Genomic DNA, 18119 nt, shown 5'->3' on the forward strand with positions numbered 1-18119 from the left:
TGTCAGAATTTGTAGTCACAGTGGCTCACGTCTGTAATCCCACCACTTTGGGAGGCTGAGGCAGGCGGATTTCTTGGGCCCAGGAGCTCGGGACCAACCTGGGCAATATGAGGAAACCCTGTCTCTATAAAAAAAAATTTAAAAGTTAGCTGGGTGTGGTGGATAAAGTGGGAGGATCACTTGAGCCCAAGAAGTTGAGGCTGCAATGAGCTGTGACTGCACCACTACACTTGCCACTGCACTTCAGCCTGGGTGACAGAGCGAGACTGTCTCAAAAAAAATTGGGGGACTCTGGGAGAATAGACAGGAAATCTTTTACTATACTTGCAACTTCTCTGAAAGACTGAAATTATGCCATAATAGAAAATTAGTCTGGGCGCAGTGGCTCACGCATGTAATCCCAACACTTTGGGAGGCTGAAGCTGGAGGATCACTTGAGGCCAGGAGTTCAAGACCAGCCTGGCCAATATGGTGAAACCCTGTCTCCACTAAAAATTCAAAAATTAGCCAGCCATAGTAGCGCATGCCTGTAATCCCAGCTACTCAGGAGGCTGAGGCAAGAGAATCACTTGAACCTAGGAGGCAGAGGTTGCAGTGCGTCGAGATCATGCCACTGCATTCCAGCCTGGGCGACAGAGCAAGACTCCGTCTCAAAAAAAAAAAAAAAAAGAAAAGAAGATGAAAAATAAAAAGGAACATCATTGCTGCGCAACAAGTCTGAATTAAGTTCCTTTCCATGTTAAGAAGGAAAAGTAAACTGAATTATTCTAGTTCATTTGTTATTCTCATCTAAATAACATGGTTGATTAGTACTGGAACCAGTTATTTGGAAGACACTTGACTTACGGGTAGCAACCAACCCAACTTCAGAGGTGATCTGATTATTTCACAATTTATAGAACAACCTACTTTTAGGTAGATGATATTAACAGGTATTAAAAGTACAAGTGGACTTTGAGCCAAGTTATCTATAATCAGATGGTCTTAAATGTGACTCTGGACATATTAGACTAATGTTCAATTATTCCCTTATGAGACATCATGAAAGAATGAAAATGGAACACATTTTAGTCAGATATTAATCTTAAAATGTAGGCCGGGCACGGTGGCTCACGCTTGTAATCCCAGCACTTTGGGAGGCCGAGGTGGGCAGATCACAAGGTCAGGAGATCGAGACCATCCTGGCTAACACGGTGAAACCCCGTCTCTCTACTAAAAATACAAAATATTAGCCGGGCATGGTGGCGGGTGCCTGTAGTCCCAGCTACTCGGAGAGGCTGAGGCAGGAGAATGGCGTGAACCCGGGAGGCGGAGCTTGCAGTGAGCCAAGATTGCGCCACTGCACTCCAGCCTGGGCGACAGAGCGAGACTCCGTCTCAAAAAAAAAAAAAAAAAAAATCTTAAAATGTAAAAGAACAACTTCCTATGAAGATTTTCTTCCCATTTTAAAAAAGTTTTTATGCAGTAAAAACCATCAGTTAGTTAAAAACTTGGCAAGCCATACAAATTCATTTCCTGAAGATTCTATATATTTGTTGTTTCTATACTGCCAATATGTAAAGTCTCATTACTATTTCACTGAGAAAGTTATGACTTTTCCATTAACTTTGCAGTTTTAAAAGATCAGCTGCACAAGTGCACTTTTATCAGGCTTAGAGGCCAAATATTTTTCTAACAGGAAACAGTTCTGACATTATAATGGAAGTCAATGAAAAAAAACAGGACCCACAAATCTAGTGAAGCATTTTGCTCTATTAAGGCCAACTGTATATGTGTGACTAGCACCTGAAGAATTTAGAGTAACTTTAAGGGGAATAGAACAGCATAAAATACATTCAGTACCTACACACCCTGCCTGTATATTTGTTTTTCCATTGTTGGGTTTATATGGATATCTATGTTGTTGAAGATTCACGAGTGGAGAAGCTATAAAGAGATGCCTGAGTTGCCAAGGATGAAAAGGCTTAGAGGCCTATAGGGGTATATGATTTTTCAGGCTGGTTTTGAATTTTGTTTCTAGTAATTTTAATAATATGGGTAAAACAAACCACATGTATAGAGACAGAGAAATAGCTCATGGCACACACTGTGGAAGCCTAAACTACTGAGAAAAATAAGGAGACGTCAGTGTTATGAAGGTGAAAGAGTAGGGTCTGTGAGTTACAACTTCCCTGGGCCTCAATCTTACTTCTAAAGAGAAAGTATCGCCTTATTCAAACCCACACAAACAATGTGGAACTAGTTTCACTTAAATCTTACCTTTTGGCTGAGCGTGGTGATTCACGCCTTTAATCCTAGCACTTTGGAATGCCGAGGTGGGTGGATCACTTGAGGTAAGGAGTTCAAGACTAGCCTGGCCAACATAGTGAAACCCCGTCTCTACTAACAAAACACAAAAATTAGCCAGGCATGGTGGTGTGTGCCTGTAATCCCACCTACTTGGGAGACTGAGGCAGGAGAATTGCTTGAAACCAGGAGGTGGAGGTTGCAGTGAACTGAGATCACGCCACTATACTCTAGCCTGGGTGACAGAGGGAGACTCTATCTCAAAAAAAACAAAAAACAAAACAAAACAAAAACTCACCTTTTGTAATTCCAGCACTTTGGGAGGTCGAGGTGGGCAGATCACTTGAGCTCAGGAGTTCAAGACCAGCCTGGGCAACATGATGAAACCCCATCTTTACTAAAAATACAAAAATTAGCCAGGCATGTTGGCTGGTCCCTGTAATCCCAGCTGTACCAGAATCGCTTGAACCCAGGACACAGAGGTTGCAGTGAGCCGAGATCGTGCCACTGCACTCTAGCCTGGGTGACAAAGCAAGATTCCGTCTCAAAAATCAATAAATAAAATAAATCTCACCTTTAGACCGGGCGCAGTGGCTCATGCCTGTAATCCCAGCACTTTGGGAGGCCGAGGTCGGTAGATCACCTGAGGTCGGGAGTTCGAGACCAGCCTGACCAACATGGAGAAACCCCGTCTCTACTAAAAAAAATACAAAATTAGCCAGGCTTGGTGGCGCATTCCTGTAATCTCAGCTACACAGGAGGCTGAGGCAGGAGAATCGCTTGAACCCAGTAGGCAGAGGTTGCAGTGAACTGAGATCGTGCCATTGCACTCCAGCCTGGACAACAAGAGCAAAACTCCATCTCCAAAAAAAAAAAAAAAAAACAGAAGACTCACCTTTAACAAGCATATAGAGTAGCAATAGAATAGAAAGTGCTATGAATAAGTAAAAAAATGGCATTCATTTATTCAACAAGCATTTATTGAGAACTACTAACCAGTCACTAAGTTAGGGAAACAAGTACAGTAGTCCCTCCTTATTTGTGGGGGATGTCTTCCAAGATCTCCAGTAGATACCTGAAAGGACAACACTCAATTCCATATATAAAGGGACTTGCCACATAATGACACTTTGGTCAGCAACAAACCACCCATACTATGGTGGTCCCATAACATTATAACGAAGCTGAAAAATTCTGATCACTATTGCCTGATTACCTGGTAGCCATTATAACAGCGTGGTGCAACTCACTTTTTCTACGTTGAGACCCGTTTAAATACACAAATACCATTGCATTACAATTGCCTATAGCCATTCAGTACAGCAACGTGCTGTACAAGTTTGTAGCCTAGGAGCAACACGGTATACCATACAGCCTACATTTGTGGTAGGCTACACCACAGGTTTAAGTATACCCTACTGTGTTGCTACAATAATGAAACCGCCTAATGGCGCATTTCTCAGAATGTATTCTTGTCATTAAGGGACGTATGGCTACTGGTATTCCCTATACATATATATCTATGATAAAGTTAATGTATCAGAGTTCGGTGGAGTAAGAGATTATTGACAACAACTAATAATAAAATAGAACAATTATAACAACGTACTGTAATAAAAGTTATGTGACTCTGCTCTTTCTCTCTCAAAATCTTATTGTACTGTACTCACTCTTTTTCTTCTTGTGATGATGTGACCACGGAAAGCGAAACACAGGACAAGTAAGGACTACTGTAAAGAGATCCTGTCCACGGCCTCAAGGGACTTACACTCTAGCTCAAGCAGACACCATTTAATACCACGTGATAAGTGCAATGCCAAAGGCATACTTGGAACGTTAAGTGGGTCCCGGAAAAGGAATAGCTAAGCAATCTTGGGGTAGGAGCTAGAATCAGGAAAGGCATCTTGGAAAAGATGGGCCAAAACTGCCTTAAGGGAATTAGCTGGGGGTTGATTTTAGGAAAGGGGAATAACAGGAACAGAATGAAACTAAGTCCGGACACGGCATTTCCTGGGAACGAACGGCACCCTTTCCTTATCTGTCAAAGATAAGTCAGAAGCATTATCATAGGTCACTTCTGAGATCTGGGACATCATCTGCCCGGGGAGTGGCTGGGTGGACATTCCAGGGTCTTTTTATTGTTTTCTGTTGCACCCCAGACCCTACAACCCCTTCCTGAAAGGGTAACGCGCACTTCCCTTAAGAAAAAGTTGTTAGCAGCTGTCTCCTTTCTCATGGGGGATAATTACCAGGGTGCAGCCAGAATAAAGGCCGCAGATGGAAGGTGGGAAGAAGACTTGGGATAAGGTGTGTGGAGGAGCCCACAGGCTCTGCCCAATCCCAGGGAGTGACTGGACGTCTTTCCAATTGGGGGACGAGAACTCCCCGATACAAATATAGCAGTGATCGCCCCTCCGCGTCCCCCACGCCATTACGAGGGGACGCCGGGGGAAATCCTGCAGCCGTGGGAGGGACAGATGTGCTGGGGGACCGAGAGGCCGCGGGAAGAGGCACTCGCATCGAGGAGGCATTTTAGAGCGAGGGTCAGGCGCAGCGGCGGACTGGGGGTCCCGGCTTCGGAGCCCGCTGCCCAGCAGGGTCCCGGAGGACGCGGCGCCCACTCACCGCTGCTGCTGGTGAAGTAGAACACCATGATCCCGGGAGCGGTGCGGTGACTCCACCACGGAGCCGCAGCGCTCAACTCAGGAAGCTCAGGATACCAGACCCGTGGCGGCTCCCTGGCCCCCGGAACTCCTCCGTGCACTTCCGGCGGACGTCGGGGCGCGTCAAAGCGCCGGCCGTGGGCGCCATTTTTAATCCTGGCGAGGCGGAGGGTGTCGGCAAGGAGTTTGGTTCAATGATTTGTGGGTTAAGGGAAAGAGGCTGGGCATCTTGGGCACATTAGTTAACCCGTCTGTGCTTCACTTTCCTCAGCAGCGAAATGAAGATGATACTAGAGTAGCTAACTCACAGAATATTTTTTAGGGTTAAATAAGTTAATGGGCGCCACGGGTTTAGAACATAGCACACAGCGAGTTGTTTCTGATACTCACCAGGACAATATGCCTCTTGGGGATTGGACTTTGTTCTGGCTTAAATCGAAGGCCTGCCATCCCAAACCTCTGAACCTCAGAGGTCCTCCTGCCGTAAAGTAGGAATAATCATACTCATGGAAACCTCCTACAGCACTTGGCTTTGCCCTGATTATTTCTCTTGAGAAAGCACTTTTATCTGAGGAATAAATTACTTTTATTTAATTTTATTTAAATCCAGACCTTTAAATTACTAGGTCTGGAGAGGCATTAAAATAAGACCCCATCATATTCTACTACCCCCTTCAGCTATGTATTCATCTCCTGAAACTACCTGCTTCTGCCACAAGTAGCTACCTACTAACCTAACACTGCCACACAAGACACTATGACCCACACCTGATAGCTTAACGATGTCTAGCCAATCACTGATGCATGTAGTTTCTATAAATCAATGAGAATGCTTGACAGTTGTGTATCAGCCCACTTCCTGCCCCCCTTTTTCGTCTTTAAAAACCTGCTTGTAGCAAAGGCCGGACAGAGCTCATATCCAAGGCTGCTGGTGGAGGGCGGTGGGGGGAGGGGGGTTGGAATCTTCTGGGCAGCTGTCCCGGCTTTAACTCAAGCAAACTCTACATTCTTATTTTTTTTGCCTCAGCCTTTTCCTGTTAAACTGACACTCTTACATCAGTCACTGGCTTCATTCTAAAATTGAGGGCGTCACTTAACGAAATTGATTTACGTGCTTGCTTTGACAGCACGTATACTAAAATTGGAATGATACAGAGAATATTAACATGGCCCCTGCTCAAGGATGACATACAAATTTGTGAAAATTAAATTTGAAAAAATAAACATAAAACCCTAAACTTATTTGAAACTAAAAATGTGCCAGAAACACTGTGCCAGGAGCTGGTGACACAAAGATAGTAACAATAGCTAACAATAACCGTTTTAGGAACTTTCTGGTTTTCCAGAGTAAGAATTTAGCTCTGTTCTGTAAATATCAATTGTTTTGGGTTCTCCGTTGTATTATTTGTAAAATGGGAATGGCAATAGATATTAATACCTTACAGATTGTGGTGAGAAGTAAATGAAACAAAACATGTAAAGCATCTAAGAATGCCTGGCACATAGCAAGTGTTAAGTTTTATATTTTAATTTGAAAAATAAAATAGTGAATAGAAACCTGAAGTTACTAATAAAAAAAGTGAAACTAACAATGAAGCTTCAAATGTGAAAAAAAAGTGCAACGAGAATCTTGGAGAGGCCATTTTTATTTATTTATTTATTTATTTTTGAGACGGAGTCTTGCTCTGTTGCCAGGTTGGAGAGGCCATTTTACAAAAATTTCTTACCCCGTGACCCCAGAATGTACCTCAACTTCAACTGGGCCGAGAACTACAATTCCCAGAATGCACCTAAACAAGGCCCGGGGAACGGAGTCCGGCGTTGCTGCAGGGGATTGTGGGTGGCGTGGTTTCCCTCAGAGATTTTTCACCTCACTAGGGCGCGAGAATCCTGGAAACAGCCACCAGGGTGGGCGGGGCAAGGGCTGGTGCTCCACCAATCACCGAGCCAGCCCCTGGAAGCTCTGAGCCGTGGCCAATCGGAGCGCAGCGGCTTCCTCCTAGCCTGGCGCGCGATAATTTGAAGACGCTCACGGAGCGGCTGGCTAGGCTGAGGAGAGCTCGCTGGGCTCTGAGGCGCAGGTAACCTCTGGAGTAGGCCGAGGCGGGGCTGTGGAAGGCTGAGGCGAGCGGGAGACCCTGTGGAACGTGGGGGCGAATGTCACGGGAAAAGAGCTTCTGCTCGGCGCTCTGCAGGTCCGCAGGCCCGAGACCGAAGAAGCCACTAACTCGTTCGCGCTAACAGGCGCCGGGTTTCCCTCTTCCCGACGCCGGCGTTTCCTTGTTTTGGGTTTAGGGTTTGTTTGTTTGTTTCCCTGACCGGGTTCAGGGTCGGGATGCTTTCCTCTCCTACCTTCCGTCGCTTAGCCCCAGAGGGGTTCCCCCTTAAGCCGCAGCTCGACCTGAATTCCCAGAGACCCTGGCCTTTCAGTTTGTTCATTCATTAATAGCTTTGAAATAACGCTTGTGTGCTGCTTTGGGGGGAATTTCCCTGATCCCAGGGAAGGGGAAGGAAATGAACTCTGACGAGCCACATAGCCGCCTGCTCGTGCATTCTAGCATTTGTTTTCAGCAGCCTTAGGACTTTAAGAGATTTTTATAAAAAGGGAAGCAAACGGCTTGCTCCGGGCTCATCAGCTAGGAAAATGGCAGAGGACTGTGCTTCACCCATTTTTTTGCTGAGCTCTGAAGAAAAGTTACAGACGGTCTCTGCCTTCATTGAAGGCTGTGGAGATGGGAAAACGAAGAAATGTCTTAAATGGACTATTAGGGAAACATAGGGTGCCATGGAAGCAGAACAAGCGTGTGTAACCCTGGGAGGGGTGGAAGGAGAGCAGTGTCGAGGAAGACCTCCCAGAAAATAGGGTTTTAACTTGGTGTGAAATAGACTAATTAAAGGGGGTGTAATTTTGATAAAGCGATTTTTAATATTTTGATGAATGTGGTTATTGTCATTTCTTTTAGGAACTCAATAAAGAAAATGGCAGCTCTTACTCCAAGGAAGAGGAAGCAGGATTCTTTGAACTGTGACAGGTGAATCTCAGCCTATGAATAGAAACTCTTAGAAAAATCCGCCTTCTTGTCTCTCTTGTTCTCTCCTATTTTCTAAAATTTTCGTTCTTCCGCTAGCCTACTCCTTGTGTCTACAGTGATAACCTGATAACCTATATTCTAATTCTAGTTTGGAAATACATTAAGTTTTCATAATGAATTATTTAGTCCTTTTCAAGGGAATCAAAGCTGTTTTTTAGTTTTTGTTTTTTTCTTTTGACATAGAAGCAGCACATTGAAGAAAGCTGTTTTCTATGGCTAGGAAATAGACCAAATCGGCTATAACCTTTTTCCTTTCTATTCCCCTATGATATTTTACATAGTGTTTTGCATACAGTAGATGCTTGTCTGGAAACAATTCTAGAAAGACTGTGTACTCAGATATTAATTACTCTACCCAGGAAAAGCCCCAGGGGGTCAGTTCATTACAGACAGTTATTATAGGGGGCTTATAGACAATAGTGCAAAATATATGAGCTATAATTTATATATGGCCAACACATAGAAATAGATTTTAAAACATACATGCATATATGTCTATCATAGCTTCTTTGTATATAGTATTTGTTTTCATGAACTCTTTGGGAAGATATTTGAATGTTTTATTTGATAAAGAAAATTTGAGAATCCTACTGTTAAACTAATAGAAAATTGTGTGTATGTTTGGGGGTACATGTATTGTTTTTAATATGACCTACAAGTAGAGCTTATTACTTAGTAGATTTGTGTAAATTTTGACGCAAAATAATCTTATCAATGGACTTTGTTTCTTTTTATAGCCTTTCACACTTCACTGAAAATCTGTTTCCATCACCTAATAAAAAGCACTGTTTTTATCAAAACAGTGATAAAAATGAAGAAAACCTGCATTGCTCTCAACAAGGGCATTTTGTTTTAAGTGCGCTCAAAACAACTGAAGTAAATAGACTGCCATCAGCAAATCAAGGCTCACCATTTAAATCTGCGGTGTCCACTGTATCTTTTTACAACCAAAATAAGTGGTACCTCACTCCACTGGAGAGAAAGCTGATAAAAGAGAGTAGATCTACTTGTCTAAAAACTAGTGATGAAGATAAATCTTTTCCCATTGTGACAGAAAAAATGCAAGGAAAACCAGTCTGCTTCAAGAAGAACAACAAAAAACCACAGAAGAGTCTAAGTGCTAAGTATCAACCAAAGTATAGACACATCAAGCCTGTATCAAGGAATTCTAGAAATCCCAAGCAAAATCGAGTGATCTATAAGCCAATTGTGGAGAAAGAAAATAATTGTCATTCAGCTGAAAATAATCCCAATGCTCCTCGGGTTCTAAGCCAAAAAATAAAACCACAAGTTACACTCCAGGGTGGAGCAGCATTTTTTGTTAGAAAAAAATCTCTTAGAAAATGGTCCCTGGAAAATGAGCCGTCACTGGGACACACCCAAAAGAATAAATCAGAAGGGATTGAAGATTCTGATATAGAGACTGTCAGTGAAAAAAAAACTTTTGCGACAAGGCAAGTGCCAAAGTGCTTGGTCCCAGAAGAGAAATTGAAAAGCGGACTGCTGAGTGCAAGCGGTAAAAATAAAGAGAAATTAATAAAGGTAAAGCTAAATATATCACTTCAAAAATGGCTATATAACAAAACTTCAGTATAAATGACATAGTTGAATAAAATTTTATTTTCTGGACTGCTTTTATAAAGCCAGATAGCACAGTGTTTAGTTACTGTAAGGAGTTTATTTATTTTGAGACAGAGTCTTTCTTTATGACCCAGACTGTAGTGCAGTGGCACACTGCTCACTACAGCCTCAACCTCCTAGGCTCAAGCAATCCCACCTCAGCCTCCCAAATAGCTGGTACTATAGGTGCACACCACCTCACCCGGCTAATTCTTGCATTTTTTGTGGAGGCTGGGGTTTCACCATGTTGCTCAGGCTGGTCTCGCACTACTGGGCTATAGTGATCCACCTGCCTCACCCTCCCAAATTGCTGGGATTATGGGTGTGAACCACTGCACCTGGCCCAGCCACATTTTAAGTTCTCAATAGGTACATGTAGCTGGTGGCTACCATATTAGACCATGCTGGTCTAGAACTTCTGTTGCTGATCTCGTGTTTATAACCTTCATCAGAAAAAAAGTTGAGTTTTGCGGGGCAGCTAGGGGCAGAAAGCCATTGAAGCAACCTTAAGAAAGGTTGTCTCCAGATCAGGGCTTCCATGTCTATGGTGGCTTGTTTATATTCATCACAACCCTTGTAGCTGGAGAAATGATAGGCATATATGATACCCAGTACACTCAGGCTTATAGTCATGTCTTTCCTAACCCACCTCTCATCATTGCCTTCCTCACTAGCTTCTCTCAAATTCAACCCCTTTCCATATCTCTCGTAATCACCTAAATTTGAAACCTCAGTGGCAAAGATAAATTGGTGGCCAGTAAACCAAATCTCACCCATAAATGTTTTGCTTGGCCTACATAATTTAAAAGTTGGAGCCAAAATTATTTTTAAATACAAGAAAAACATTTCTGGTGTCTCATATTGAAAGCTGAGCCTTCATTTCTACATGGCAATAATCAGAGCTGAGTATCAGGCTGAGTATCATACCATTTGACAAATATGGGTTCTTCATTTCTCTAAGTCAGTGTATATCTATTTAGATCAGTTTAGTTTTGATCATTTTACTTACTGCTGCCCTTGTAAGGCATTTAAGTTTTTAGTCCTCACTGCAAATGTTTTTTTTTTCCTGTTTATCAAGTATGGCCAAGTAGATTGTTAAATGAGATACATTCTTGCTGGCTAAGCCATGACAGTCTAATTTTACTAATTCATTTTCTGTTTATATCAACAAAACACTTCTATGTCTTGATAGGGATTTTGATTACAAGAGTAAGCTTTATCAAAACGTATTAAACTGTGCTTTATACTTATACATTTGTATGAAAATTACGTTTTTTGAAAGTTTGGGGCATAACTCAAGCTAAAATTGTCTCAATCCAGTAAAACAAAGGAAGAGTCTGCAGTTTCCCCATGCATCTCCTGATGATTATTCTTATCTATTTGGTACAGCCTGGTGGTGTACCAAATGAATAGTGATCTGATGAATTCTCTGTAACCAATGTAATAGAGAATTCTGTAATTCTCTTTTCTGTCTTATTTTCATTTTCTTAGCTTCACTTTATGGGTTTGGTATTAAGTTAGTTTTCAGTAGTTTGGGAAGCTGGGCTTTTGTGCATTTTAAATTTGTGGAATGGGGCTGTGCTTTTTCAGGATTTTGCTAAATACCCATGTCTGGGATTCATCTCTGCTAGTAGCTAAGGGCAAATCTGATTTTCTGTTTTTTATTTTGAGATGGAGTCTCACTCCGTCGCCCAGGCTGGAGTGCAGTGGCATGATCTCGGCTCACTGCAACCTCCGCCCCCCAGGTTCAAGCAATTCTCTACCTCAGCCTCCCAAGTAGCTGGGATTACAGGCACCGGCCACCACACCTGGCTAATTTTTGTATTTTTAGTAGAGACGGGGTTTCACCCTCTCCGCCAGGCTGGTCTTGAATTCCTGACTTTGTGATCCACCTGCCTTGGCCACCCAAAGTGCTGGTATTACAGGTGTGAGCCACCGTGCCTGGCCGGGGAATCTGATTTTCGTGAGGATACCCTTTCCCCAACTCATGGAGCCCTGAAAAGTGTTAAACTGATGGGTTATCCCACCTCTGCTGGGATATTATGGTTTTGAGTAGAAGTTCTACTTTAACCAAGAGTTTTTTTCCTTTTTCCCCAAGCTGTATATTCCCTAGTAATTCCCAAATTAGTATGAGGGAAATCTGTCAGGATTTTTTTTCTACTTTGCTTTTCCCATATTCCTGCTACTGTCCAGTGACTCTAGAATGTTGTTCTTTCCTTAGGTGCTCATTTTTAAAGTTTATGGCAAAAAGTTGTCCCTTTCCAGTCTGGAGGCTGCTGGGGAAATTTTTGCCATTTTTACTCACTTTTTTGTTCATTTCATTATGGAAGTGATGGTCTGTAATCATTCTGCCATCTCTATCAGGAAGTATAACACATTTTTGAGAGGATGACAGATTACAACATATGTACTCTGGCTTTTTTTCTTTAGAGACGGAGTCTTGCTCTGTCGCCAGGCTGGAGTGCAGTGACACGATTTCTGCTCACTGCAACCTCCGCCTCCTGGGTTCAGGTGATTCTCCTGCCTCAGCCTCCCAAGTAGCTGGGACTACAGGTGCGTGCCACCACGCCCAGCTAATTTTTGTATTTTTGGCAGAGATAGGGTTTCACCATGTTAGCCAGGATGGTCTCAATCCCTTGACCTCGCGATCCACCCACCTCGGCCTCCCAAAATGCTGGCATTACAGGCATGAGCAACCAGGCCCTGCTGTACTCTGGCTTTAAAGGTAATGTACACTTAGTGAATACAGGGGAAGTTTTCCTAAAAATAGTTTGAAAATTGAAAATCACATTATGAAATGTAATTCATAATAAACCAAATCTTTTGTTTTAGAAATAGATCTGCTGGGATTCATTCAGTAGAAAATAGTTAAAAATTACAGATTTGTTTCCTTTTTTTTTTTTTTTTTTTTTAACCTATTTTCAGGATTCATCAGATGACAGAGTTTCTTCCAAGGAACATAAAGTTGATAAAAATGAGGCCTTTCCTTCAGAGGATTCTCTTGGTGAGAATAAGACAAGTAAGAGAAAACTCGCATGAATTTAGCTACTTAAAATAATGCTTTATTACATACATTATATAATAATAATTCTTATAATTTCTGGGTCTTTTTTCAGTAGCATGCCTGTGATTAGTATCTTTGTTTATCTCTGTGACACTGTTTTCTGTAGTAAAGCAGTGCATTGCGTTTTGAAAAACAAGAAACGAGATCCTAGGTTAAAATTTTAGACAAAATATTAGGCTTAATTGGTCTATGGCTGTGGCCAAGTTACTTAAGCTCTCTAGAGTTGAGTGTTCTCATTATAAAATCATACCTACTCTATCTTTCACCCAAAATAATAGAAGTTAAAACTGTTATGTATATTTGTGATCAAAGTCCAATTGTGAGCAGAACTTACTAAGTTTTATAAATGACACTGAAATTAAGTATCAAGAACCATGGATTTTTGTCTAGGTTTACTAATAATTAGCTGTATGATCTAGGAAGATATCTCTAAAGAGTTAAAGTTAATTTTTAAATTCCTGTCAGTTCTGAAATCCTATTCCTAATTTATGCTGTGTTCGATTAAATAACTTACTAAACTATGAATACATAAAGCTGTTTTTTTATGATTCTGAGATGTGATGTTAATAACTAGTATTTACTGAGTGCTGAATATAAGGCAGTGCTAAGTATTTAGTATACGTTATGTTTTTCATAGATTGTGCTCAAAGCACTGATACAATAGAAAATATAACTAAAAGGCATCTACTTACAATAGTTATAAATTTTTCTTTTAAAATATATTTTAGTACATTGTTTAAGTCAATTTAAAGAAAAATAGTGAATAAAAATACAAATGGTATAAGGATATGGGAGAAATAATGAAAGTAATATAAAAAGACCAAAATTTTATTACTTAACTACAGTTTATCATTTAATTCTCCCAACTACTCTAGGTCCTGATATGCCCATTTATAGATGAGGAAATGGACTTGGGTTAAGTAACTTACCAATAGCAGCTCAGACTCTCACCTGCCTTGGCCTTGTTTCTAGAGGATGAGCTCTAATTATTTTTCAATGCAAAGTTAAAGTTTGTTTTTTTAGCCCACTCTCAACTTACTATTTTCCTCAAATCAATAGCTGTTTTAACTTTGCTGTTTTCTTTTAATAGACTGTTTATTTTGCCATAATTTTAGATTTACAGAAAAGTTAAAGTACAGAGAGTAGCAGTGTATCTCTTACCCTGTTTCCTCCATTCCTAACATCTTATGTTGTAATACTTTTGTCAAAACTAAGAAACTTGTATTGGTATAGACTTTTTTTTTTTTTTTTTTTTTTTTTTTGAGATGGAGTTTCGCTGTGTTGCTCAGGCTGGAGTGCAGTGGCACCATCTTGGCTCACTGCAGCCTCTGCCTCTAGGGTTCAAGCATTTCTCCTGCCTCAGCCTCCCAAATAGCTGGGATTACAGGCATCCACCACCATGCCCGGCTAATTTTTGTTAAGATGGGGTTTCACCATGTTGGCCATGCTGGTCTCAAACTCCTGACCTCAAGTGATCCCCCCCGCTTCAGCCTCCCAGAGTGCTGGGATTACAGGCATGAGCCCCTGTGCCCGGCCGCAAACACTAGACTTCATTTGGAGTTCACCAAATATTGGTAGTGGTATATTACTGTTAACTAAACTCTAAACTTTATTTGGAATCTTCTATTAATGTTTTCTTTCTGTCCCAGTATCCAATCCAAGGTACTATATTATGTTTAATTGTCATGTGTCTTTAGTCTTGTCTGTGACATTTTCTGTCTTATTTCTTTGTTTGCATATTGCCAACTGGATGTTGATATCTCTAACTCTAATCCAGTACTCCAGGATTTCTTCTATCCTTTTTTCATCGGTAACTTCCTTCTCGGACAGTGAGAAACTTAGTTCCTACTATTCACTATCCACCTACTTATTTGTTCTGTCCCAGTAAACATGTAAAACAGTTTCATAATTGTTAATTCATACCCCTGTGAGAAATAACCAATTAGAGTGCAATTTTTTTCTCTTTGAGACAGAGGCTCACTCTGTCACCCAGGCTGGAGTGCAGTGGCGCAGTCTCAGCTCACTGCAACCTCTGCCCTCAGGGTTCTAGCGATTCTCCTACCTCAGCCTCCCAAGTAGCTGGCATTACAGGTGTCTGCCACCATGCCCGGCTAATTTTTTTGTATTTTTAGTAGAGACGGGGTTTCGCCACGTTGGGCAGGGTGGTCTCGAACTCCTGACCTCAGGTGATCCACCCGCCTTGGCCTCCCTTACCTTTCATCTCATAGTTCATGTTAAGGTTGAGATGAATCTTATCTAATTCAGTCTCTTTTTCTATATGTAATTATTGCTGAAGTAAGCTTTTATGGAATCCTATATCAGCTCATGCCATTCTTCTCTAAATGTGATATATTTTCAATTTTTTCCCTTTGTAGAATTGCATATATAGTTAATATATATATTAAATAATATACGTATTTTTTAGGATGACAGGTGTGAGCCACTGCACTCGTCCTAGAGTGCAATTTTAAGTGCAGTCTTTTTGTCTTTATCCTTATAACTTCTAGTCAAAACACCATTTGCTAAAGTTACTTAGGACAGCTTCTCTTTTTCCCCCTACCTCCTTCAGTGTCGTTATGCTATACAGTTCTAATATAGTTAGATTCATTTCTCACAGTCTGCATTCCATCTTAGGCTACCTCAATAGCCTGGTTGATATTTATACGTATTTTTTTTTCTCATTTGATGTACATTGAAGTTCATTCTTTGTGATTTTTACAGTTCTGTGGGTTTTATCAAATGTATAGAATTATGTATTAGCCATTACAGTACCATACAGAACAGTTCCTTCACCCTAAAATTTCCCTATGCCTGCATTTTGTTGTTACTCTCCTTCCCCTCAGCCCCCTGGCAACCATTAATCTGCTTTTTATTTCTATAGCTTTATCTTTTCCAGGAAAAACATTACACATATCCTTTGGGGTCTGGCTTATTTCACTTAGTAATACATTTAAGATTCATCCATGTTGTTGGGTGTATCAGTAGTAATTCTGATTTATCACTGAACTATCGACATACCATAAGAATTCTTTATATATTCTGGATGCAAGTTTTTGATCAGATATATGATTGCAAATATTTCCCCCCCCCAATCTGTGGCTTATCTTTTCATTCTCTTTATTTTTTGTAGAGCAAAATTTTTAAATTTGATAAAGTCCAAATTAATTTTTATATATTATGCCTTTGCTGTTATATGTAAAACTTATTACCAAATCCAAGTTCATGAAAATTTTTCCCTAATATTTTTTCTAGACATTTGATAGTTTTATGTTTTTACTTTATTATTTTTTTTTTGTAGAGACACAGTCTCACGAAGTTGCCCAGACTGGTCTTGAACTCCTGGCCTTAGGCTATCCTCCTGCTTTTGGTCTCCTAAAGTGTTGGGATTACAGGCATGAGCCACCACGCCTGGTCATAGTTTTACATTTAGATCTGTGATCCATTTGAGTTAATTTTACATAAGGTTTGAATAGGTGTAATTTTTTTGCATGTGGACATGTAATTGGTCCAGCACCATTTGTTGAGGACTGTTTTTCCTCCATGGAATTACCTTTGCCTCTTTGTTAAATCTTGATCTTGAGTAGTATTTTGTCTTATTAACCTTTGAAATCTTATGAATTAAAGCTTTGATTTTATTTGGTAATACACATTATCATGATTTTTCCCCTACCAGTTTCTCCTAAGTCCACTGTCTATCCAATCTTCAGTGCATCTTCAGTCAATTCAAAAAGGTAAGAATTATTATTGTTTTAAAGTCCAAGCCTTATAAATTACACAGGTCCTCTGGATCTCTTTTTCAGTCTCATGCTACTTAATTTGGGGAGTTTTTTTTTCTTCCTCACTAAGGGGAATAGGAGAATAATATTGAGAATAGGGTGATGAAATCAGTCCCTCATAGAAACGTCATAAGAACTTAAGAGTTGAGAGATGGAAAAGATCTTTATATACTTGAGTAATAATAATTGCTAATGTTATTATATAATACCTTACCCATAATAAGTAGTTGTATATCTATTATCTTAATTTTCACAACAACTTAGAAGGTAGATACTATTATTCTATTTTCAGCCTAAGAAACTGTTAGTAATTTAGCCACAGTTGCACAGCTATTAGGTGCTAGGACCAGGACTAGAATCTATATCTGAACCAAATGCCCATTAGGTCATATTGCCTTCCCTGGGTGATAGTATAGTAGCTACAATTTAATAAGCATTTACAACTTCATGTTGTAGGTACCATTATTACCCATTTTGTAGATGAGAAAGCTGGCTGGAGGAGTAAGTAACTTGCAGCAGCTTAATGTTATCATAAAGTATAGCTGAAGCTACCAGTACCCTATTCAAAGCTAAAGACTGCGATGGGGGAGGCATGGATGGGTAGAGAGCATGATAGGTGGCAGAGCTCTGAAAAAGTAGTTTCTTACAGTCTAAACATCCTCTTCCTAAGCAGCTTTGATCCTTCTCTCCCCATTTGATTATAAATAACTCCAGATATTAAGCAAGGAACTTCCCGGCTACATTTTCCTTACTCTTAGAGCACCTCACTTTAAATTTCCTCAGTGACTAGGATGGGTGGGCAGCTTTCCCTCTTCAAAGGTTTGTTTCTAGTTTTTCTGACCTTTCCCATTTTTCACCTGTGTTGTCATCTTTCATGACCTTTTATTGAAGATGGGAGCTGTCTTAGTTCGTTTTGTGTTGCTATCACAAAATACCATGGACTAGGTAATTTATGATGGACAGAAATTTATTTGGCTCACAGTTATGGAGGCTGAGAAGTTCGAGATCAAGCAGCCACATCTGGTGGGTGCCTTCTTGCTGCATGATCCCATGGCGGAAGGCAGAACAAGAGAGTGTGCATGAGAGAACAAGAGAGCTTGGCTTGCAGCCTCACATCCTTCAATAATCAACATTAATCCATTCATGAAGGTGGAGCCATCATGAGCTAGACACCTCTTATTAGGCCCCACCTCCCAAAACTGTTGCACTAGAGATTAAGTTTTCACGCATGAACTTTGGGGGACATGTTCAAACCATAGCAGAAGCCTACCACAATTAACTGATAAAAGTGTATACTAATTTAGTCTAGCATAGACAGGCCAGGCGCAGTGGCTCACGTCTGTAATCCCAGCACTTTGGGAGGCTGAGGTGGGTGGATCACCTGAGGTCAGGAGTTTGAGACTAGCCTGGCCAACATGGTGAAACCCCGTCTTTCCAAAAAATACAGAAATTAGCTGGGCATGATGGGCACGCCTGTAATCCCAGCTACTCAGGAAGCTGAGACAGGAGACTAGCTTGAACCCAGGAGGCGGAGGTTGCAGTGAGCCAAGATGGTGCCACTGCACTCCAGCCTGGGCAACAGAGCAAGATTCCATCTCAAAAAAAAAAAAAAAAAAAA

General features: G+C 40.9%; 2 protein-coding genes and 1 non-coding gene across 5 annotated transcripts in view; 2 read left to right on the plus strand and 1 right to left on the minus strand.

Moving 5' to 3' along the window:
- The window catches only part of CCDC25 (coiled-coil domain containing 25), a 41693-nt gene extending 36654 nt beyond the window's left edge, over positions 1-5039 (minus strand). For 2 of the 3 annotated variants that reach the window (XM_032143381.2, XM_032143380.2), the window contains exon 1: positions 4912-5032. In XM_032143381.2, the coding sequence (XP_031999272.1) occupies positions 4912-4939 (28 nt within the window). In that variant the 5' untranslated portion in view covers positions 4940-5032. Of the gene's footprint in view, positions 1-4911 lie in introns of all 3 variants that reach the window. The other variant, XM_032143379.2, reaches the window with a different exon arrangement.
- A 1021-nt stretch (positions 5040-6060) lies between these two features.
- Positions 6061-6162, plus strand: LOC116462203 (U6 spliceosomal RNA). Its single transcript, XR_004246292.1, has one exon. It is a non-coding gene; the product is annotated as a U6 spliceosomal RNA (small nuclear RNA).
- Positions 6163-6958: 796 nt separating this feature from the next.
- Positions 6959-18119, plus strand: part of ESCO2 (establishment of sister chromatid cohesion N-acetyltransferase 2) — a 30454-nt gene continuing 19293 nt past the window's right edge. Inside the window, exons 1-5 of the mRNA XM_032143384.2 lie at positions 6959-7030; positions 7913-7981; positions 8779-9583; positions 12587-12680; positions 16399-16456. Of these exons, the coding sequence (XP_031999275.1) occupies positions 7929-7981; positions 8779-9583; positions 12587-12680; positions 16399-16456 (1010 nt within the window). The 5' untranslated portion in view covers positions 6959-7030; positions 7913-7928. The remainder of the gene's footprint in view (positions 7031-7912; positions 7982-8778; positions 9584-12586; positions 12681-16398; positions 16457-18119) is intronic.

This window comes from Hylobates moloch, unplaced genomic scaffold, assembly GCF_009828535.3.
Source record: "Hylobates moloch isolate HMO894 unplaced genomic scaffold, HMol_V3 SCAFFOLD_22, whole genome shotgun sequence".
Taxonomy (NCBI): Eukaryota; Metazoa; Chordata; class Mammalia; order Primates; family Hylobatidae; genus Hylobates; species Hylobates moloch.